A 22,829-nucleotide genomic window follows, 5' to 3' on the forward strand; every position below is an offset into this window, starting at 1 on the left:
CTACTCATTGACCACCAAATCAGTGCTCCCTGGGTTACCAGCCTAAACATATCATATAAAAAAGGACATTGGCTCCAGGCTATTTGGGGCAGATGAATTGCAGTGATCTAAAAGTTTTTACCAGTCAGATCAGATGTGATTCTTTTGGTTCCCATATAGAGAAATAGTAGTGCGTTCTTGTGATGGATGGTTCAACTCAGGCAGGCTGTTAACCTGAAAGACTTATTTGTGGACGTTACAGAGAAAAAGAGACTAAAAAGGGCCTTTTGAATAAAACCCTAGATAAGAAAATAAAGATAAAGCACTGAACCAAGTGAGCCTAGCCTAATAAAATTTAACTGGGGACGGAATCTAAGGAATTATGGAAGCCCTGTATGAATTTAATTTCTGTTAGTACTAAAGTCAAGTTTCAGTTTGTTTGGAAGTTTGTGGGGGTTTTAATTTTTTTCCTTTAAGAAGTTCTGCCTGTCCCATCTTCAAAGCTTGTGATCCTTGCTCTTGTTTTTTCTTCCCCTGTGCTTGGCCTGTTAGCGGACTCCTCTGATAAAATGCCTAATGATCAAGGTAAATGAGTAGATGGCCTCTCTTTCCTTTCTTTTGTGACTTATTATTAGCTTTTGGTTTTTGTTTCTTTTTTTTTTTCCTGAAAAATCAGCACCATGTGTTAAAAGCCACATATTTATTGGCCAGAGTAGAGTTGAGTCCATGTTCTGAAAAGCTGGGGAATTTATGTAGAAGCTAACTAGGCTGGCAGAAGAAAACTGAACCAATAAACTGGTCCTGCAGCTGTAGGAGATTGGTCTTAAGTGTGGATCAGATCATCCTTTGTGCTAAGATATTGAAGTTCTGTGACAACGATAGGCATTTAAGTCATGATTAGACCGATCATACCAATTGTTCATATTTGTAGCAATTGTTCATATTTGATCATACCTATTGTTTATATTTATAGCATCTAGAATTTTATTAGTGTCTTCAAGTGGAAAGTTGTATCACATTCAGTGAATACCCTATTTTACTCTTCCCATAAAGAATCCACAAATTTACCTTACTAAATGTTGTGATTCTCTGTGACTAAATTACTGCTTTGTTTATTCTGTTACCATAAACTTAATTCAGAGCTCTTTTTTCATTTCTCCCCTTAAATATATCTGATCATATTAAAAGAGGATCGAAACTATTTGAAATAAAAACTTATGCCGGGTACGGTGGCTCAGGCCTGTAATCCCAGCACTTTGGGAGGCCAGGGTGGGAGGATCACTTGAGCCCAGGAGTTCAAGACTAGCCTGGGCAACAAAGTGAGACCCCCTCTCTACAAAAAATAGAAAAAAAAAAGTTAGCCGGGCATGGTGGCGCACACCTATAGTCCCAGCTACTCCAGAGGCTGAGGTGGGAGGATTGTTTGAGCCTGGGAGGTGGAGGCTGCAGTGAGTCGTGATCACACCACTGCACTCCTGCCTAGGCGACAGAGTGAGACCCTGTCTCAAAAAGTAAGTAAATAAAATAATAATAATAGTGATGATTGAAATGGGGACTTAGGAAACAGGGGCCTCCACGTCACCATTCTTGAAACCATCTGTCAGCAGTCTTTACACTGTAACTGCCATGGTGGAGGGCTAGCTATACTTTGTGGTTTTTATCTCTAGGACGTCAGCTAATGCTAGTATGTTTCCCATACTGAGAATGAACATTAAAAGTAAATTTAATGATTGCTGTCTTGGTTTAAGAGTAGTTATTAGAAATGCAAGTTATTTGGATCTTGGCTAATGGCAAGGAAGAGTCAGAACTTGAGGTATCAAGTTTTCTAAAACACCTTGGAAATGTGTTTGCATTCAGTGAGTCTTTTGCTGTACATTGGAGAAACTGCAAACATACTTTTTGTTGTGCGAAAGTGCAGGAATATAAAAATACCCATAATATATATATGCACAGAATATAAATGGGCTCATTGTTTTCTCACTTGATTCCATAGCCAAAGTGCAATTCTTAGCTGCATGACACCTCTGGTATTTAAAATTCTTTACCCATTGATATTTTTGGTGCTCGGTTCATCCTTGGAATTTCTTGTTCATAGTTTACATTCAAGAGAAACAATGTTGGGAAATACAGGAATATAAACCATCCAGTTTGTTAGCAATGTGTGTTCTTTGACAATTATTTACATAATCCAGTGCTCTGGATAGTTTGGCTTAAATGTAGCCTCGCTGTCAACTAAGTACTCTTAAACCTGAAGAGCCTTGCAGGTGCTAAGCCATCTCCACCAGCTAGACTTTGTCATAGTGAAAAGCGTATGAGGAACAACTGGACTCTTCATCTATGGTGTGTGTCATCTGAGATAAATGATGGCATTAGAAGTAAGGAGATGAAGTAATATGTGTGGACAATGGAAAAAGGGCCAGGGACTGTGAGTAAATTCTAGAATATGCCCTTTTAGATATCCAAGAACTCCTATTACCTTCTTTTGGTAGGTTTTCAGCTTCTGGAAGCATAGCATTGTTTTAGTCACTCAATTATTCTGTTAGATGAACTGCATACACAAACTTCAGATTTTAATTTTTTCATTTCATCAAATATATATATCTCTCCCCTGATCATTTATAGAAGTACTTGACATTAGGTCTAATGTTTTGCAGAAACACCTAGTTTATGCATTTCTAGTAAGGCTTTATTTGTAGAAATAACTCTCATTTATAAGTGTTTTTTGAAGCTTCATGCTCTCTGCCTCTGTAAAGAGAAGATTATACTCTTTCGTGAAGAATTTTTTATGCTTATAATAGGAGTAGTTAACATTTATGGAACATCTACTATGTGTCAGTCAGTATTAAAAATATTTTATGGTATTAAATTTCCATTTAATCCTCAGAACAGCTTTGTGAAATGGATACCATTATTATCCCTGTGTTACAATGAGAAAACTGAGGCCCAAAAAGAATAAATAACTTGCCCAAAGTCAAACAGTTGTATATGATGGAGGCAATATGCAAGTGCAGTCAGTCTGTTAAACAGTGTACTATATTAGCCTCATAGTTAACTTCATAAAACAGCTTTTACTTTGCAATTCTTTCAGACCTCTTTTTCAGGAGAAGTATGATACTGCTTTCTGGGTATAAACCTTAGATTGATACCTTTGCTTTATTGGAAAAAGGTCCTTGTATCTGCTTTTCCCAAGCAGCTTTTCCTGTAAATGTGAAGAGCAAAATTCAAGGCCAAGTATAAGAATTTTTTAAAAAACTGATATTTGCACTTTCTGAGGCCTCCTTCTGGGGTGGTCCTAGGCCTGAGGTCAGCAGCCTCACTTAGTATGTTCCCTGATGATGGATTAGGAGACAGTGTCTTTTTGAGCAACTAGGAGGAAGACTGTTTTTTTCAGTCTCTGAATGTTTAGGTGACTGAGCAGGAACTGAGAACCTGATTTGAACTTCCATTTACCTTCCTGCTCCTGCTTAGCTTAGGATAACTTTATATTCAGAAGGACAACTTTGTAATTTGAGAAAAGAATCTAAACAATACTAATACCTGCTAGGTCAGATGTTAGTATCCACATAGCCAGGTCCCTTGGAAGAGTATAGTTCTTCAATGTAGACATTAACCTAATTAGTCCCCTTGGTTCCTTTTCTAGGAGAAGCTACTTTTGCTGTAAATCCTCTGAGCAGTCCTTTGGGAACTGTTTCCTAAGCTAGAGAAATAGCACCTGCTGTCCCAGCTTCTAAACAGCAGTGACAGTCAGCTCACAGCTGTGAGACAAGTGTGTCAGTCTTTCAGATGCCTCACTACATAGAAAGGTATACCTTAGTTTGCTTTCCACACATAGACTGTAGATCCCCATGATTTATGTGCTACTTTATTTTCTCATGGACAGAATAGACTAAAAATTGTGTTTTTTGTTTAAAACACTCCCTAGCTATGAAGTGGACTGTCACGCCAAATGTGTGGGGTCATTATTGACATGATTTCTTCTCCTTTAGCCTCAGGGTCTGGAGGGAAAGGAAGCCGGCTGCCAGACCTAGGATCCGACTACAAACCTCCAATGAGCGGTAAAGCCCTTCCCATGGCGTTTTTTGCTTACTATGGACATGAAGCAGTTTTGCTTAAATTTTTGAAATGTCCTTTATAGCTTGTGTGTGGTGGGTTGTACCATATTAACCTGTTTTCTTTTATTACTAGATTTAAGTGTTTGCCAAATTACTCCAAGCCCATGTGTCGTAGGACCCATAAATAAAATTGTTTCCCCAGTTATTCAACTTAAGATTAATTCCTAAACAATTTGTTCATCCTGTTGTCTACTGCCTCTAGAAAAGAGTTAGAGTTTCGCTTTCAAAAATAAACCCTCTAGTGGGATTAGCTACCATCCAAAACAAGCCAAACAAATGCTTTTAGAGTCATTAAGTTCTTCCAATACTACTACTTACTGCAGTGTTTTTAGTTTAGCAATTCTAGAAAATTCTTCCACTCTCCTAGCCATCCTGAGAGCTGGTGCCTTCTAATTTAATGATGACACCCCCATCTTTACAGAGCTTCACCATATATAAGCTACTTTCACACATGAAGTCACAATTGATTCTTACAACATGGTGAAGCAGGGAGAACAGATACCGTTATTCCATTTAATACATTCAGAAACTCAGTAGAGAAGTAATGTGCCTGGGGCCACGTGCTAATTATGGCAGTCCTAGGACCAAAACCCAGGGCTTCTCATTTCTGATTGTGCTTTTCCCACTGTCACATTCAGTCTAAAAAAGCAATGGGTTCTGTACCAGACATGGGAACCTAGAGTGGCAAAGTGTCCACAGAAGTAGTTACTAGGAATGACCCTTACTGTCTCTTCACATGTGGAAGAGAGAGACATATGAGAGAAACACCTGTCCTCTAGTAACTCATAGTCTAATTGTAGGAATACAGTGATGTCTTAATCTCCAGCTATCTATTTAAATCAAAAGTGGAACTGCCTGGACTTTAATGAAATCAGCCTCAAAAGAACCAGACAAACTTAACATCCTTCCAGAAATAATTATGCTCCAGGTTCTAGGACTTTGTTTATGAGTTTCTTCTTCTCCAAGCGTATGTGACATTTATGTTGTGTCCACAGTATAATTTTTAAGGCTGTGAGGAAAGTAATTACTCCTTTGTCTTTCTTTCATTTATGTATTCACTCATGCATGCATGTTTTTTTGGGTTTTTGTTTGTTTGTTTGTTTGTTTGTTTTTTTGAGATGGAGTCTCGCTCTGTCACCCAGGCTGGAGTGCAGTGGCATGATCTTGGTTCACTGCAACCTCCGCCTCCCGGGTTCAAGCGATTCTCCTGCCTCAGCCTCCCGAGTAGCTGGGATTACAGGCGCCTGCCACCACACCCAGCTAATTTTTGTGTTTTTAGTAGAGACGGGGTTTCACCATGTTGGCCAGGCTAGTCTTGATCTCCTGATCTCAGGTGATCTGCCCACCTCGGCCTTCCAAAGTGCTGGGATTACAGGCGTGAGCCACCACGCCCGGGGCCCGCATGCACGTTTTTAAAGATGCAGGCTCTATGTGACAAGCTGTGGCAGCAAGAGGAGTGAGTAACAAACTCCCTGATAAAGGGAAAGCTTCCTAGAAGAGGTGCCGTCTAACCCGGATCTTCAAGGATGCTAGAAGATTGCTAAATGTCAAGAAAGGGATTGGACATTCCAGGAAGCAATATCAGCATGTGCAGAGGCATGGCAATATATTAATAAAACACTGCATAGAGAAAGGGTAGAGATTGAGTTGAAAATGCAGGTTAGAATCAGCCTGTCAAAAACTCAAGTACCAGTGCTAAGAAATATGAGCTTTATTCTACAAATAACATGTAAAATATCTGACACCACTGGTACACTATGACATCCATCTTTTATTATCAACTATTATTACTCTGATAACAATGAAGAATAAGTTGGGGGCTAAGAGTATAAAGTCAGGGAAGAGGGGTTAGGGAGCTGTTACAGGCCAGGCGTGGTGGTATGCACCTGTAATCCCAGCTACTCAGGAGGCTGAAGCAGAAGAATCACTTGAACCCAGGAGGGAGAGGTTGCAGTGAGCCGAGGTCACGCCACTGCACTCCAGCCTGGGCAGCAGAGTGAGATTCCGTCTCAAAAAAAAAAAAAAAAAAGCTGTTATAGTAGTCCAGATGAGGCATAAAGAAATGGCATATATATTGTCCCTGGTAGGACTGTTCTTTGGCAGCTCACTCTTGCTGTATCTTAGAAGAAAGCTTTTGTCCAGCTTACCCGTAAGAGGTCAGATGTGAGTAAATGAGAATTTGTCAGTTAAATGCAGGAAAGAACCACCTCCACCTCTGCCTGCCTCCCATACTTCAGCTCCCCAGCCTCTAATTTGCAATGCCTGCCCTACCAAGTACCCAATCCTTTAGTTCAGCACTGCTGTTAATAACAGTGTTATGGAAAGCCCTACTCTAATATGAACAGTATGGTCCATTTTAGTGGCCCCAGTACCATGGTCTTTCCCAAATATAAAAACATTATTTTATTGAAGGTCAGTATGTACAGTTTATCTGTCTGCTTACCTTTTTCTCATAAATGAAAGATAAAAATGATTGAGCCAAATGTAGAATAGGCTCTTAATCCCTTCTAAATCAGCCCCAGATTTAGCACTGTACTTAGATGTAGCCTGTAAAATCAAAGAAGCAAAGTTGGAGGGTCAGTTAATCTGGCGTTGTGGAAGGGATTCCCACAATGAGTGTAAGTTTGGATTAGAACATAAATTTGGGCCGGGCGCAGTGGCTCACGCCTGTAATCCCAGCACTTTGGGAGGCTAAGGCAGGCAGATCACGAGGTCAGGAGATCGAGACCATCCTGGCGAGCACTGTGAAACCCCGTCTCTACTAAAAATACAAAAAAATTAGCCGGGCGTGGTGGCGGGCACCTGTAGTCCCAGCTACTCGGGAGGCTGAGGCAGGAGAATGGCGTGAACCTGAGGGGCAGAGCTTGCAGTGAGTGGAGATCGTGCCACTGCACTCCAGCCTGGACGACAGAGTGAGACTCAAAAAACAAAAAAAAACATAAATTTGTAAGCCGGGTTGTTAGGAGAACCACTTCAGGAGATTTTCTCCCCCCACTAGACGGAGTCTCGCTCTGTCACCCAGGCTGGAGTGCATGGCGCAATCTTGGCTCACTGCAAGCTCTGCCTCACCGGTTCGCGCCATTCTCCTGCCTCAGCCTCCTGAGTAGCTGGGACTACAGGCACCCACTCCATGCCCAGCTAATTTTTTGTATTTTTTATTAGAGACAGGATTTCACCATGTTAGCCAGGATGGTCTTGATCTCCTGACCTCGTGATCCACCCGCCTCGGCCTCCCAAAGTGCTGGGATTACAGGCGTGAGCCACCGCGCCCGGCCAAGAGATTTTTTTTTAAACACACATTCCAGGCCATACTTTGATGGTAGAAACTTCTTCCACAACATCCCACGCTGGCAGGATGCCTCTTAAGTACTTCCAGTAACTAAAGATTAATTACTTGGCAAGGCAGCTCATCCCATTATTGTACACCTCTGACTGTTAGAAAGTTAAGAGGGAGAGTAGCTAGAAGGAAAGGAATCAGATATCCATGGTGGTTAGACATGTGTGGTGGGATTTGCCATGTTTTATAATATGAGCATACATAACTTAAATAATGAGTAGGGAAGCAAAGAAAAATGTTTCAAGAAATGGAAGACAGCAAGACTTAGAGCTAGATTACAAAGCCTAGACCTCATCCTTTCAGCAATGGGGAAATAATAATAGGAAAAAGAAAAGAAAATCTGAATTTCCTTCTTCAGGGTGCTAAATGATCCAGCAGCTTTTCCAGCCTCATCCCTTTTTTCCTCCTCACTTGCTTCCTTCTGACTTGCATCTCTGCTTAAACAACACTGGCTGCATTTCTCTTCCTTGAGAAGAGTTTGTTCCTGCCTCAGGTCCTTTCCCTTGTATGATGGGATCTTTCTTATTCAGATCTCAACTCAAATGCCATCTTCTCAGAGAAGCTTTTTCTAACCATTCAATCTAAATTGGCTACCCAGGCACTGTATCATATCCGCTCATTTTCTTTTTTTCACACCATTCATTATTAACTAATAATTTCATATTTATCGTTTGTCCCATTCCTCCGCCAAACATTCACATCTTTGTTGTTCACCATTGCACCCTTAGTACCTAGAACAATGACCGACACATAGTAACCATTCAGTATTTGTCAAATTAAGGCATACTTCAGATCTACTGTTTCTTGAAGTTGAACAAGAGAATTAACTCTGCGTAGGCTGTGTATTTATGAAAACAGACTTTTCTTTTCATGCAGTTTTTATAATCTCAGATATCTGTCTGTTGGGGAAAACTTTTGCTTTGTATGAATGAACATTTTTAACCAGAAAACTAAATGATTTATAAGTGGTGCTTTACAAGATGAGTTTATATATCACATGAGACACCAGAGAGGCAAGACTCTTTATCTGTCTAAGTATATCTCAACCTTTGAAAGCTCTTGAATGTTCAGTACAATTTGAGAAGCTTTAATTAAGTACTGTCTTTGAGCAGGCTCTGTCCTAAGCACTGTTCATAGGACAGACTCTTAGCTGCCTAGGAGCTCATCATCTAGAGGAGAGAGCCATGTTCACACGGCACTTTTATATAAGGCAGAGCAATGAGTGTTATCAAGAAGTCACGTGAGATATTAATGGTTCTGTAGCTCGATAGTATGCATGTTTTAAATTCTCTAACACTAACACATATACCATTTATCTCTCTGCAGGCAGTAACAGCCCTCATGGGAGCCCCACCTCTCCTCTGGACAGTAATATGCTGCTGGTCATAATTGTTTCTGTTGGCGTCATCACCATCGTGGTGGTTGTGATTATTGCTGTCTTTTGTACCCGTCGTACCACCTCTCACCAGAAAAAGTAAGAAGCCCCAGATGCACCCCTTAGATTTTTGGCATCTTATCTTTTGCTTCCATGTGACTTCTGTATATGGAGTGGTACACTAAGTTAAGACATAAAAATACATGAAAAGGAATTTCAGATATTTTAAAAGAAAATGGGAAGTGGTTCCTCTTATGTGTATCAGTCAGTGTCCTGGCAGAAAAGAGGTGGCACATTTAAAATGATTTCAAAAGAGATAATTTACAAAGTCGTAGGTGGGGTTAGGGAAAACTAGGCAGAGATATTCAGAGGCTAGCAGCTATGATAAGACACCATCATCCTTGGGCCCGAAAGGGCAAGAGGAGAGAGCTGTTTTCAGAGATCTGAAGCAGTAAGAGAGGGCTTCCTGACAAAAGCAAGGTGGGTGCTAGAGGCATGCAGCCATTGCCAGCCTCCTCCCAGCAGACAGTGGCAGGAGAAGAAACACCTCCTACCCTCCAGCCTCTTGCCAGTGCCTAGTATTAGCTATACCCAGCTGGAAGCCAGGAAACCCAGCAGGATTGCCAAGTAATAGTTAATTTAGCTCAAACTCTGGGGTCAGAGAGCCAATTAGAGAATAGATGTGGTGAGGAAAGTAGAAAGTGTCTGGCATTGCTGGTCACCCCCTTTGGAGCACCATCTGTACATGCCCACGGTGAACCCGATGTCCAGGAGTCTGTGGACATTCTTATAGGCTGTGTCACAGCACAAACGCCAGCCTAGTTGGAAGAAGACCATAGGCCTGTCATTCTAAATCTAAGTTTAAGAATATTTTTAAAGAATTGCTACCAAGTGTAGAGTTGGGGATGGGGGTAGGATTGCTTTAATGAACAGGAAAGAATCATTGATAATCAATTTATCAGTTTCTCAGAGAGACTAAATGGCTGCTAGCCTTGAACTCTGGGATTTTGAGGATTATGGCTAATGGTCTAAGTGCAGATAGCAAGGGGGCTCAGTTATGTAGTGCTTGCTAATACCATACAGTCCTACACTTGAAAGAATCCTTGATCCTAAATTACATTCAACTCAGATATCTGGTTAGCAAAACAGAAAAAAAAAGGAGATTCCTGAGTTATTCCTAATAGCAATACCATAATGTGCATAATAAAATGACTTTAGTTGCAATATCTTGAAAGATCATAAGATGGGAGTGTTGCTCCACTAGAGAAAGAGAAATTCATGTTTATGTGATTATCCACGCAGACTTGATCTGCCCAAGGCAAGAATGCACGTATTTAATAATGATAAATTTGTTCATTTTCACTGTACAGGGCAAGTACAGGCCACCCTGTAACTGCTACTGGTAATGACTTTATGTCATTTTTTGTAGGTTATGTGATATTTTAAATCTTTCTTTTTCCCAAATGAAATAGCTTTCCATAGCTTGTACTGTATCACTTTTCCAAGAAAAATGGAGGCTTCTTTTATAATCCTTCTGACCACTGCCTCTTATAGCTCTTCCTTTTTTTTTTTTTTTTCCTTTTGAGACAGTGTCTCTCTCTGTTGCCCAGGCTGGAATGCAGTGGCACATTCTTGGCTCACTGCAACCTCTGCCTCCTGGATTCAAGCGATTCTCCTGCCTCAGCCTCCCAAGTAGGTGGGATTACAGGCACCCACCACCATGCCCGGCTAATTTTTGTATTTTTTAAGTAGAGATGGGGTTTCACCATGTTGGCCAGGCTGGTCTCGAATTCCCGACCTCAAATGATCCACCCACCTCAGCCTCCCAAAGTGCTGGGATTACAGGCGTGAGCCACTGCGCCCGGCCCTGTCTACATTTAATAGTGGAAAACTATTATTTTTAAAGCCTCAGAGACTACATTTTTTTTTTCTACTCTAGAACTTGTCTTCAAGCCTCTTTATTTGGCATTTAACTTTTATCTATCTTTATGAACTTGATTTTATATCTAGTTTTGGAAATATTGGGAACTTTATTTTTCTTTTATTAAAATAATTTGAAAACCAAAGTGACAGAATTCCTTAGTGCTTTGGAAGACTTCAAATTCAAAGTAAATTTTTTTTTAGACAGGATTTCGGTCTGTCAGCCAGGCTGGAGTGCAGTGGAACAATCTCAGCTCACTGCAACCTCCACCTCCCGGGTTCAAGTGATTCTTCTGCCTCAGACTCCCAAGTAGCTGGGATTACAGGCATGTGCCACCATGCCTGGCTAATTTTTGTATTTTTAGTAGAGACAGGGTTTCACCATGTTGGCCAGGCTGGTGTCGAACTCCTGACCTCAAGTGATCTGCCCACCTCAGCCTCCCAAATAAGGTACTCAGTCTTCAGATTGAAAGTAAGAAGATGAGTTGATAATAGGCTCTATTCTAACTCATCAAGGATATTGGCACGTCCTACAGATTTGGGTCCCTTTGTTGAAAATCATCATATCAGATCTTCACAGGGTTTTCCCCTCCCCCACTTCCCCGGTTATCTGCTTTGCAAGTATTCCATTGACTGTTGAAAAATATAAGCGAGCTTTTCTTACTACTTTTCTTCCTGTGTAATACCTGAGGCTCATTTAGATGGTAGCTGTTTACAGAGTCTTACAACCTCAAAGTTGATAGAGCATTTAGAGAATCTAAACCCTCGTTGGTTCTCAGCACCTTCCCCCTTAGCCCCTGACTGGCAACAGGTAAGCTGGGCTTCTCCTTCATGAAGAAGGCAGAAGCTGTCAGGTAAGAACAACCTCAGCACACCGCCATCAAATCTGACACCTTTCTACACTGGTAATCATTGTTTCCTCCTCCCTCCTAAGTGTACTTCCCCTGTTTGAAGCCAGTTCTACCCTTTACCCCCTGAATCTCATTGTCTCATTTTTTTAAGACCTTTTACCTGCTGTTATTCCTCTCTCCAGCATAGCTGACCTCTTACTCGTTATTGGCTGCCTCTTCAGTATTTAAGTGTGCTCTAACTTCTTCCAGCTTAAGGAATAATTATAATTATACCCTCACCCCCACCCCCACCCCCTGTGTATGGTCCTTTTCACCAGCTGCTTACAAACCTTTCTTCTCCACCACAGAATTCCTTGATTACTTGCTTATACTCTTATGTCTGTTCACTGCCTACCCATGCATCAGCCCTTTCTAATCTTTATTCTGCCCCTACAACTTCACCAGAATTGCTTTTGTGGAGGTCACCAGTGACCTCCATATTGCTAAAGCCAAAGAACATTTTTCAGTTCTCATCTTAGTCTCTCAGCAACATTTCACACAGTCAACTGTTCCTTCCTTCTGGAAACATTTTCTTCTTTTGTATCCATGACAGCATGTTTTGTTTTGTTTTTGTTTTTTTCATAGGTCCTCCTGTCTACCTAGCGATCATATACAGACATTCCTCAGGGCCTGGGCCTGGACTTACTCTCTTCTCCTTCTGTGTTCTCCCCAACTGATCTCATCTGCTCCTGTGGCTTCAGCATTCCAGCTTCTCTTGTATTTCTGTCTCCAGCCAAGGCCTCCCTCCTCTGAGTATCAGACTTGCACGCCCAGTTGCCTCTTCTACATTTCCTCTTGAATGTCTCAGAGACATTTCAAATTCAGCATGTCCAGAGCAGAACTCATCATCTTTTCAGGCATACCCACTTCTGCTCCTTTATTCCCAATGTTAAGTGGCTTAAACCAGAAACCTTAGCATCTTCCTGTACTCCTCTTTCTTCTTTACTCCCACCTCACCCTACATCCATTTATTTACCAAGACCTGTCATGTTTGCCTCCCGAATACCTTTCAAATCTGCCTCTTGCCTCTACTCCCACTGTCCCATGCTATCAGTTATGGCTGAGATTGCAGTAGCATCCTAGCTGGTTTCCTCTTCTATCCCCAACCCCACAGAGCCATTCTTCACATCACAGCTGGTGTAAAGTTTTAACTCAAAAGTGTTCTCCTTACTCTCTTGCTTAAAACCATTTAATGGTTTCTCATTACTCACAAAGGGAAGTTGAGACTCTTAGCATTGCCCTAAAAGCTCTTTATGATCTTGTCCCTACCTTTCTAGTATTATTTCAGATCATTCTCTGCAGGGTTCACTATGTCCCCACCACTCAGGATTTCTTAAAATCCTTCTAATATACTGCCAGGGCATTGCACTCTGCTTTAGGGTTTTGACATAAGCTGATTTCACCACCTGGAATGCACTTTCTGTTCCCTTTAGGTCTTAGCTTAAATGTCACTTCCTCCTCTAGGTTTTTCCTGTTCAGTTTAAGTCCAACTATTAAGAAGTTACTCTAACACTTGACATTTCAGTAAGCTCAGAACATTTTAAAATAATAGTTCAACATCTGTATTCCTCACTTAACCAAAAATTCTGAGGGCATAGCAGTCTAGCACAGGGTCTGGCATATACTGGGTACCCAGTATGTCCTCATTAGGGGTAAGTAAGAGAGTGAATGAAGAAGCTAAAACACAGAGAAGTAGACATTGTTGTCCCCATTCTTGACTCCACCTAGTTGGTAGTCCTAGTTTGGCAGTCTTCGAAGTTATTCCGACCAGGTGCAGTGGCTCACGCCTGTAATCCCAGCACTTTGGGAGGCCAAGGCGGCAGATCACCTGAGTTCAGGAATTTGAGAACAGCCTGGCCAACATGGTGAAACCCTGTCTCTACTAAAAACACAAAAATTAGCTGGGTATGGTGGTGGATGCCTGTAATCCCAGCTACTCAGGAAGCTGAGGCAGGAGAATCTCTTGAACCCAGGAGGCCAGGTTGCAATGAGCCGAGATCGCGCCATTACACTCTAGCCTGGGTGACAAGAGCAAAACTCCATCTCAAAAAAAAAAAAAAAAGTTTTTGCCTCCCTCCTTTATAAGCCATAGACTTTCCCTCTACTCCATTGTTATGTTTCTACATTGCTCTAATTGGAAACTTGTGGATGAACCTTCTGGTTTAGAGATTATGTAATGAAAAATGCTATCTTAATCTTTTAACAGTCAAAAAAAGTAGTCACAAGGCAGGATTCAAACATAAAACCCTGGTAAGTATCTCTAAATATGTGTGGACAAAATAGAGATACATTTACTCTCCCCAGGAGCAAACTTGTTGTTGTTGTTGGGGGCGGGAGATATGTTTTTAGTTTTTGCCTTTGCTTGAAACATCTCAGAAAGGCAGTTTTAATCACTCAAGCCTTTTGACGAATACGTGCAAATGAGTTACTTTTTAAAAGCTCCTCTTAACTTCGTGCCTAGGAAACGAGCTGCCTGCAAATCAGTGAATGGCTCTCATAAGTACAAAGGGAATTCCAAAGATGTGAAACCTCCAGATCTCTGGATCCATCATGAGAGACTGGAGCTGAAACCCATTGATAAGTCTCCAGACCCAAACCCCATCATGACTGATACTCCAATTCCTCGCAACTCTCAAGATATCACACCAGTTGACAACTCCATGGACAGCAATATCCATCAAAGGCGAAATTCATACAGAGGTACCATTTTAAGTGCAGTTTTTTTCTCAAATGTTAGGAGACCGTTTTCATTTAAATCATTTTTTTTTCCCTGAGGTTGCCTTCATTTGGCAATTCCTATATGAGATCAGATTTAGAGAAATGTGTGTGATAAGATTTGGGAACATATGATGAAGAATAGCTAGCTTGTTTTGGGGGAGAGGTTCTGTACCCATACAAGACAGTCTTGCAGATCTTTTAGGTCTCTCATCAGGCTTCAGCAGCGTAATATTCAGGCATTTGAGGCTAGCTAGCCCATGTCTGTGCGTTTCATTCTGTGTCTTCAGCTGGCTTCCAGCTTGCATTGTGGTATTCAGAACGTTCTTGGTCTGGAGGCTCTTACAGACAGCCTGTGAAGTATGGTGGGCAGCATTGTGACATCCACATTGACTCAGCAGGAACTCTTTTAATGCTCTAATGATCATTTTCCTCTTTATTTCACTTCTTACAGAAATGTCTTGTCCCCATTATGTTGTTTGTGAATTCTGAATCCTCTACTAGAATCGTTTTACTGTTGAGGCTGCTCAGTGGCCTAGGGCACATGCTGGTAACTAACCTCCACATTTAACATCTAGGGCATGAGTCAGAGGACAGCATGTCTACGCTGGCTGGAAGGCGGGGAATGAGACCAAAAATGATGATGCCCTTTGACTCCCAGCCACCCCAGCGTAAGTAGAAGCATCTCTTTTCCTCAGTGCTACCAATCTGTTCAGTCATGTAGGGGAACAACTATGAATGATCTTTTTGACTTCACTTGATTCTAACACAAAGATAATCTACCAAAGCTTTGACACCTTGAAGGAGGAAGTACCAAACACTTGCCATATTTTGCAACAAACATTATTCTTGAGGCTAGCGTTGTTATGTTTATGGTAAATAAGCTGAAAAGCCAATGTCTCCAGATTCCCAGGAATAGGGGAGTAACCAATCTCCCTAAAAGTGCATCATATCTCTATGGGAGAGATGGGAAAGCTTCCCTCCAGACTAGAGCTAAGGATGGCCTGATGTTACAAGTTTTAATTGTGCTTCCTGACACCAGTGCTGATGAGCACCTATGGAATTTATTTTTTTAATTAATAGGTTTGAAGGCCAAGCAAGATGGCCCACACCTATAATCCTAGTGTTTTGGGAGACCAAGGTGGGAAGATTGCTGGAGGCCAGGAGTTCTAGACCAGCCTGGGCAATGTAGTGGGACCCCATCTCTACCAAAAAAAAAAATTAGCCGTGACAAAAATTAGCCAGGTGTGGTGGTACATGTCTATAATCCCAGCTACTCAGGTGGCTGAGGCATGAGAATCGCTTGAACCTGGGAAGCAGAGGTCGCAGTGAGCCAAGATCATGCTGTTGCACTCCAGCCTGGGTGACAGAGTGAGACTCCATCTCAAAAAAAATAAAATAAATTTAAAAAATTAAAAAAAAAAAAAAAAAGCCAGGCATCGTGGCACACAACCTGTAGTCCCAGCTATTCAGGAGGCTGAGGCTACCCAGGAGGCTGAGGTGGAAGGATTACTTGAACCCAGCATTTAAGGTTGCAGTGAGCTATGATTTTGCACCACTGCACTCCAGCTTGGGCAACAGAGCCAAGAGCCAGTCTCTAAATTAATTAATTAAAATAATAAAATTTAAAAATAAAATTAGTAGACTTTATATTTTAGAATAGCTTTAGGTTTTACTGTATGGAATTTTTTTTTTTTTTTTTTTTGAGACAGAGTCAGAGTCTTGCTCTGTCGCCAAGGCTGGAGTGCAGTGGCACAAACTCAGCTCACTGCAGCCTCCGCCTCCCAGGTTCAAGCAATTCTCCTGCCTCAGCCTCCCAAGTAGCTGGGATTACAGGCGCTCACCACCACACCTGGCTAGTTTTTTGTAGACACGGGGTTTCACCATACTGGCCAGGCTGGTCTCAAACTCCTGACCTCAGGTGATCCACCCAACTCGGCCTCCCAAAGTGCTGGGATTACAGGCCTGAGCCACCATGCCCGCCCAGCTGGAATTTTTTAAACAACATTTTTCATTCTTGACTCATGCCTCACTTTGATAAGCATAAAGGTTTCTGAGCCTCTTTTAATAATAGTTGAAATTCAAAATAAATATCATGATTAAACCAGAAAGCAGTGGGACAAACTGATTCTTTCAAACTACTGTGTCCTCTCTCGTCACTGTTTTCAAGGAAGTGAAGCCTTTCAGACTAGCTAGCACAGTGGGGCTTGCAGTTGAGGGAATTCTCAGCCATCTGTCAACAAATGATGAGATTTAATAGCCATGAATATCATACATGCAACAAGGTACACCATGACATCGTGCACTTGGAAAAGTTCCTCAAATCCCCAACCTCTTGTTGGAAGCTTCAAGCATATGGATGTCTGCACACGCATTCCCTCTCCCACAAACACTCACTATACACAAACATGTAAGACACTGGATTACAAAAATCATCTTTGAAAGAGTAATACCCTATTTGTTAATAGGTAATTTCAGCTCAAAGTAGCTTATACTTGTGGTCCTTGATGGAAAGAAAAGCCTGGACTTGGAAGCATGCAGGGGAAAACCATGGTTTCCCTCTTATAAGAGGTGCCCTGGATGGGGTTCCCAGGTTTAAAGATACAAATGCCCAAGAAGAGTAAATTAATCCATCCCAGTTGCTTCCGATTGATCAAGAAGATGCTAGCATTACTGCTTATTTGTTTGTTTTGTATAAGACTTGAGTTCCTACCTGAACTGGCTTATTTTGAAAACTTGTAAAATTTTACTATCTTTATTTCTAGATGTATTACTTTTAAATATGTTAAGTAAAAAAGATATGTTGTCCAGTTGATATCATTCTTCTTTTTTTGATGTTGGGGAAGGAGTTTGCACCAATATACAATATTATTTAATTTGTGCCTTAACAGTTGGGTGGGTAAGTGGAATCTTTTAAAAACCTGCAACCATAAGATCCACTTGTGGTCTTTAGGTTTTCAGATACTGTTTTTAAAACCCACACGGCTACAATTCTGTTTCACAAGCTGGCATTCCCTGAGCTCTGGGCCCTGGAATGCTGCAGGAGCCATATACCCACCACCCACCTACCCTGGTCTTAAATGACTGAGCAGTGCCAGGAAGGGCTTGCTGGTGCTGGGACATGGCTCCATCCAGGGCCATGCACCGAAGCAACAAGTTCAGAGTCAGCTAACAGCTGCTGATTTCCTACTATATCCTAGGCAGGCACATTCACACTGTTTTATTTTATTTTATTTTTATTTACTTACCTAGAAAGACTGGAAATGCCTTATAAAGTGGAAAAAGTCAATTTTGTTTTTCCTTTGTGGGAGTTCTCAAATGCTTTCAAATTGTACTTTTCTAGGTAAAAATCAGGTTTATTCCCCCTACCCCAGCCTGAATTCTGGAAAACACTGAGCCTGAAGCACCCACTTCTAAAAACTACCTGTCTTCCCTTAGAGTTGCTGACTCCCCAGTTACCCTGAGAGCCCTCCTCAGACAGCTTTCCAGTGTTGTGTTTTATTCCCGGGCACAACCTGGAGCCTCTGGTCCCCGAGAGCAGCACCTGAGGGAAAGCCCCTTTTCTGTTCCCCAGGCCTTGAGAAGGGAAGGAAGGGGCAGCAGTGCTCAAGGGTCCCAGTCATGCCACCTGCTTGCTTGCATGTGGCCAGGACAAGGGATAGCTGGAAAGTAAAGGCATCCATTTTGTTGACCAGGATTTCTCTTCACCAGAGTAATGTTGAATAGCCCCACAAAGACTTTAGGGAGATCCCTGGGGACAGAAGACATTTCAATAGGCCACTAAGTGTCAATTAAGTTTATCATTAAGTTCATGAAGCCTTTGTTTAGAGAAAAAAAGATTCCCAGTATTGCTAGTCAGTTGTGGCCTATTTGCCTGTTTGGTGGGGGTAGAGCTGGTTATCTTGACCTTAAATGCACCATTTCTACAACCACTCCAAGGGATTTCCTCAGAAAAGTTTATTCTCAGACTCTGGGCTTCTAATTTTATCTGTTTCCATCTCAGATGGATAATGAAGCCTCATAGAAAGTTGTACATGGGATCTCTGTCTTGATAGAAAGTAGTATGTGAAATCTGTGTGGAAATTTCAGATTCTTTAGCTAAACGCAGTTAGTTGAATCCTTAGCCAGTGTGGGAAGGAAAGAGCCATGTATTCTCTTAAATGCAGATGGGTATGGCTGAGTCCCCAGACTGGAAGCAGTAAAAGATGGTGCCATCGGCCAGTGGTTCATGCTTTTAGTACTAGATGGGACCATCAGAGTTCAATTCCATTTGCATTTATTTTAAGACATGAAAGCTGATTAAACAGCTACTTATTTATTTGGCCTAAATACCCATTAAATGCTTCATCCAGCAGTTTTAACAAAGTCAGAATGAATTAGGAATATACTCGAAAAAGAAGGGACTTCTTTCTATCCTTTTAGCAGGACAAAATAGAAACTTAATTTATGTGTTGGCTTATGGATTTACATTTTGTGACATATGCAAATAGATATTTGTAATAACTCATGTAATCCATGTTTGTTATAGTAGAATTGGAAAATACAGATAAGCCCAAAGAAAAATATTATTTTAATCCTGACCACTCTTCCCTGCAAGATAATCACTGTTAACATTTTAGTATATATTACTCAGACCTTTTTTCTATACATATGTAGACATATGCAAAAGAGTTTTTCATTTTTAAAAAACAAATGTAAAAATCAATGGCTAATTGATCAGATCTAACCAGCTGCCACCAAAAAACCAAGGGAGTGGTTGGATTGTATGGGAGGTGGGAAGGGGGCGACTTTGCTCTGAAACTGTGATTTGTGTGTGTTTGTGCAAGCATGTTAAGCATTTCTCTGTCTTGTGTTCATTCACAGCTGTGGTTAGTGCCCATCCCATCCATTCCCTCGATAACCCTCACCATCATTTCCACTCCAGCAGCCTCGCTTCTCCAGCTCGCAGTCATCTCTACCACCCGGGCAGCCCATGGCCCATTGGCACATCCATGTCCCTTTCAGACAGGGCCAATTCCACAGGTGAGAGATGAGGATCAAGCCCAGATGGAAACCATTCCAAAAGAGTTGGCAAGCGGAAATGGGGAAGGACTTGCCCTACTTAGAAGAGGGATTTGGAATTTTTCTCTTTTATTTACTTAGCATAACATTTCTGTGACTGACTCAAATTTGTTTCTGTAAAATTCACCCCATATTTCTACTTAAGTTTTAAACATTCATTGCAAGGTTTCCTTTTAGTAAAAACAGTATCTCTAATCACAAAGCAAGCAGTATCTCTAATCACTAAGCAAAGGGATGCTTTACTTTGCATTACTAAGAGAGGCCATGCTTTGATGACCAGTTGGATAAAAGAAGGTAAAACTAAAGTGATAGACTCACTAAAGTCCAAGTTAAACTTGCGCTTTAACTCAGTCTTTTTTCCAATTTCTTTATTTCTTTTAATCCTCTAGTTTGAAAGGAAAACTCATCCTGGGTGATTTCAGACACTAGTGGTTGCCTTTGCCTGGCAGTCACCCTAACGTTGGGTAGGTCCAAAGGTTAACTGTTACATACAGGTTACTTCCACCATAGACCAAAGTGCAAACAACATCCAACGAGCAGTGGGGCCACCAGCCACGTGGAGTTGTGTGTGTTGTAAACCACAGGGTGCCTGATGTAAACCTCAGGATTATTAAAATTAGGAAGCGATGCACAGGAATAGATCCTCTCTGAAGAAACAGGAAATTAGTGTAACAATCTGCAGTGTATTTAAAGAAGTATGTTGCTAGACAAACATGTCCCAGTTTGGAAATCTTAGGAAACCGCATTATCAAACAGTTTTAAGGAGGAAAGTATTAGTGAAGGTGTGGGGACAGCAAGTGGCATAAATATTCTTCATTAATTGAAAATTAATTTTCATCCTCAGTTTTAAACGGCAAGCCTAGTAACTTCCCATATATTCAACATATTATTTTTCTACCATTTGAAACTTGCCTATTAATAGTTATTATGTTAGTGATAGAACTGAGTTTTGCTGGTCTGGGGAATAAGGGAATTTCAAGTGAGTTCCATTTTAAAAGAACCTCAAAATTTTATGCTAGAAGTTTGGGTTCCCAGTAATATCCCCATTCTTTTAAGTTTTTTGTTTTTCTTTGGTTTCTTTGTTTGTTTGTTTTTGAAACAGAGTCTCAGTCTGTCACCCAGGCTGGAGTGCAGTGGCGCGATCTCGGCTCACTGAAACCTCCACCTCCTGGGTTCAAGCGATTCTCCTGCCTCAGCCTCCCAAGTAGCTGGGATTACAGGCACACACCACCACGCCCAGCTGATTTTTGTATTCTTAGTAGAGATGGGGTTTCCCCATGTTGGCCAGGCTGGTCTCAAACTCCTGACCTCAAGTGATCCGCCTGCCTCGGCCTCCCAAAGTGCTGAAATTACAGGCGTGAGCTACCGCGCCCAGTCCCCATTCTTTCAAGTTTTCATCAATCATAAACATACCCAAAACATCAAATGAAGCTTTATTAAGGGGTGCCTAATAATTCCCAACATTGTCTACTCCCAAAGCTGTTACCTGATTTGGAGAATGCTGCTTGAACTCACATCTAAATTTGGCCTTCCAGGCTGAGCAGTGTGGCTCATGCCTGTAATTCTAGCACTTTGGGCGGCCGAGGCAGGAGGATCGCTTGAGCCCATGAGTTCGTGACCAGCCTGGGCAACAAGGCGAGACCCCGTCTCTACTAAATATTAAATATATGTATATATAAATTTGGCCTTTCTACTGTCTCCCTCCAAATCCCAATTTGGAGTCCTGCATTTAGGAAAGATGGTTTACAAGATAGACAGTTACTCCAGCCAGCTGCATGGAGAGCCAAAGTCTGCCTTACAGACATAGTCTCAAATAGAACAGAGGACCAGAAAGCACCTCCACACCTGCTCTTAGAAAGAAGGTTTTGTGCCCAACCCTGTTTCTCCATTTTTAAGGCCAAGGAATCTCACATGCTAGGATGCTGTCCTGCCTGAGTGGATGGCAGGCACCTTCCAATCAAATCAGCCCCTACCTCCTTCCTGGGTTTGGGGATTGGAGAGAAGCATGGCAGCTCCTACCCAGCCCTCTCCCTTGTGATCTAGTGTTGGTAAGCATTCCCTTCTCTGTGGACCTAGGCAGAAAGTGAAGAGAGGGGGAAAGAATAATTTGCATTAGTAAGAGAGGCCATGCTTTGATGACCAGTTGGATAAAAGAAGGTAAAACTAAAGTGATAGACTCACTGAAGACTGATGTGAAATGTAGAGCAAGTATCCAGAAATGATCAAAGTTCTTTTTCACGATTGTACTTTGCTAAGCTCTTGTGTCTCTGGAGCTCAGAGTGTTGCCACAGCTTGGTATATATGGGCTAAGCAGGGCCAGTCTCTGCTCTAAGGAACATTCACTATGTCACCACCACTTGACATTGGAAAAGCACTTTCCTCTTGTCCAATCACTTGGCCAGTGTGAACTCTGTGTGTCTTAAACAACTCTTTAAGAGGCAAGTCGGTCAGGAAGTAGCCCCCTTGCCAAAGCAGGAATTTACTTACAGCATGGATTCTAAGCAGGCCAGTGATTTTGCAGTGTCAGGGAGCACCCTTCGTGGAAAAAGCAACATGCCTGGGGCCCCCGGAGTTGTACAAGGCAGCCCTGGTCTGTGGTAGCAGGCCAGGGTACTGACTCGTATAGGCAACCCCATTTTCCTTTGTCACCTTTTGCATCATCTCTTTGGCCCTCAGAAGCTTATATTTCCAGTTACAGACCATTGAGGAAGTCAGGAGAGGCCTGTTTGCCCAGAGCTGACCTAACATATCTGCCAATACAGGCTGACATGGTCTGGACATGAGTCTACTGTTCTCTCTCCTCCTCCCTGCTACCCTTCCTAGCCAGCTCCTACCCCGCCCAGCTTCTACCTGGCCCAGGATCACAGAGGGGGACCACCAGCTCCCCCGCCGTGGGGATGGCTAGCTTGAGCAAGCCTAAGAAGATCCTCAGCACACCCCTTTAAGGGGTGAGGAGTGACCTAAGCCTGGTAGAGCCAACACAGGCACACTTGGGAGGGTGTATGAGTCCCTCATCCATGGACCCAAGATCAGAGGTGCCACTCGTGACTGGTGTGGCCTGACTTCTCAGAGCCCAAGGGCACAGATTCACTGCTACCTCAGCAACAAAGGCAGGGAAATGTGTTGGATTTCTGCAGATTGCTCATGCTTTACAGTATCCCCATCTGCGGGGATACATTGAAATCGCATGTAGTACTGAACCCTTTATATCTGTTTTCTCCATCTGATAACCAAGACAGCTACTAAGTGACTCAAGGGCACTGTACGCAGTCTGGATAAGCTGGACTAAGGGATAAGGCACATCCCCAGTGGAATGGCGCGAGATTTCATCATACTACTCAGAACGGTGCACAATGTAAAGCTTATGAATTAATTTATTTCTGGAATTTTTCATTTAAATTTTTGGACAGCAGTTGGCCACAAATAATTGAAACCATTGA

The 22,829-nt window shown here is 42.0% G+C and overlaps 1 protein-coding gene across 9 annotated transcripts in view; it reads left to right on the forward strand.

Moving 5' to 3' along the window:
• The window catches only part of NEO1 (neogenin 1), a 265,178-nt gene that overhangs the window by 234,096 nt on the left and 8,253 nt on the right, over positions 1 to 22,829 (forward strand). For 3 of the 9 annotated variants that reach the window (XM_012507524.2, XM_030814720.1, XM_003267185.3), the window contains exons 21-26: positions 532 to 564; positions 3,966 to 4,034; positions 8,755 to 8,902; positions 14,075 to 14,313; positions 14,907 to 14,999; positions 19,192 to 19,350. In XM_012507524.2, coding sequence (XP_012362978.2) covers positions 532 to 564; positions 3,966 to 4,034; positions 8,755 to 8,902; positions 14,075 to 14,313; positions 14,907 to 14,999; positions 19,192 to 19,350 — 741 coding nt within the window. The remainder of the gene's footprint in view (positions 1 to 531; positions 565 to 3,965; positions 4,035 to 8,754; positions 8,903 to 14,074; positions 14,314 to 14,906; positions 15,000 to 19,191; positions 19,351 to 22,829) is intronic. The other 6 variants (XM_030814719.1, XM_012507525.2, XM_003267184.3 and 3 more) reach the window with 3 other exon arrangements.

Source organism: Nomascus leucogenys, chromosome 6 (genome assembly GCF_006542625.1).
Source record: "Nomascus leucogenys isolate Asia chromosome 6, Asia_NLE_v1, whole genome shotgun sequence".
Classification (NCBI taxonomy): domain Eukaryota; kingdom Metazoa; phylum Chordata; class Mammalia; order Primates; family Hylobatidae; genus Nomascus; species Nomascus leucogenys.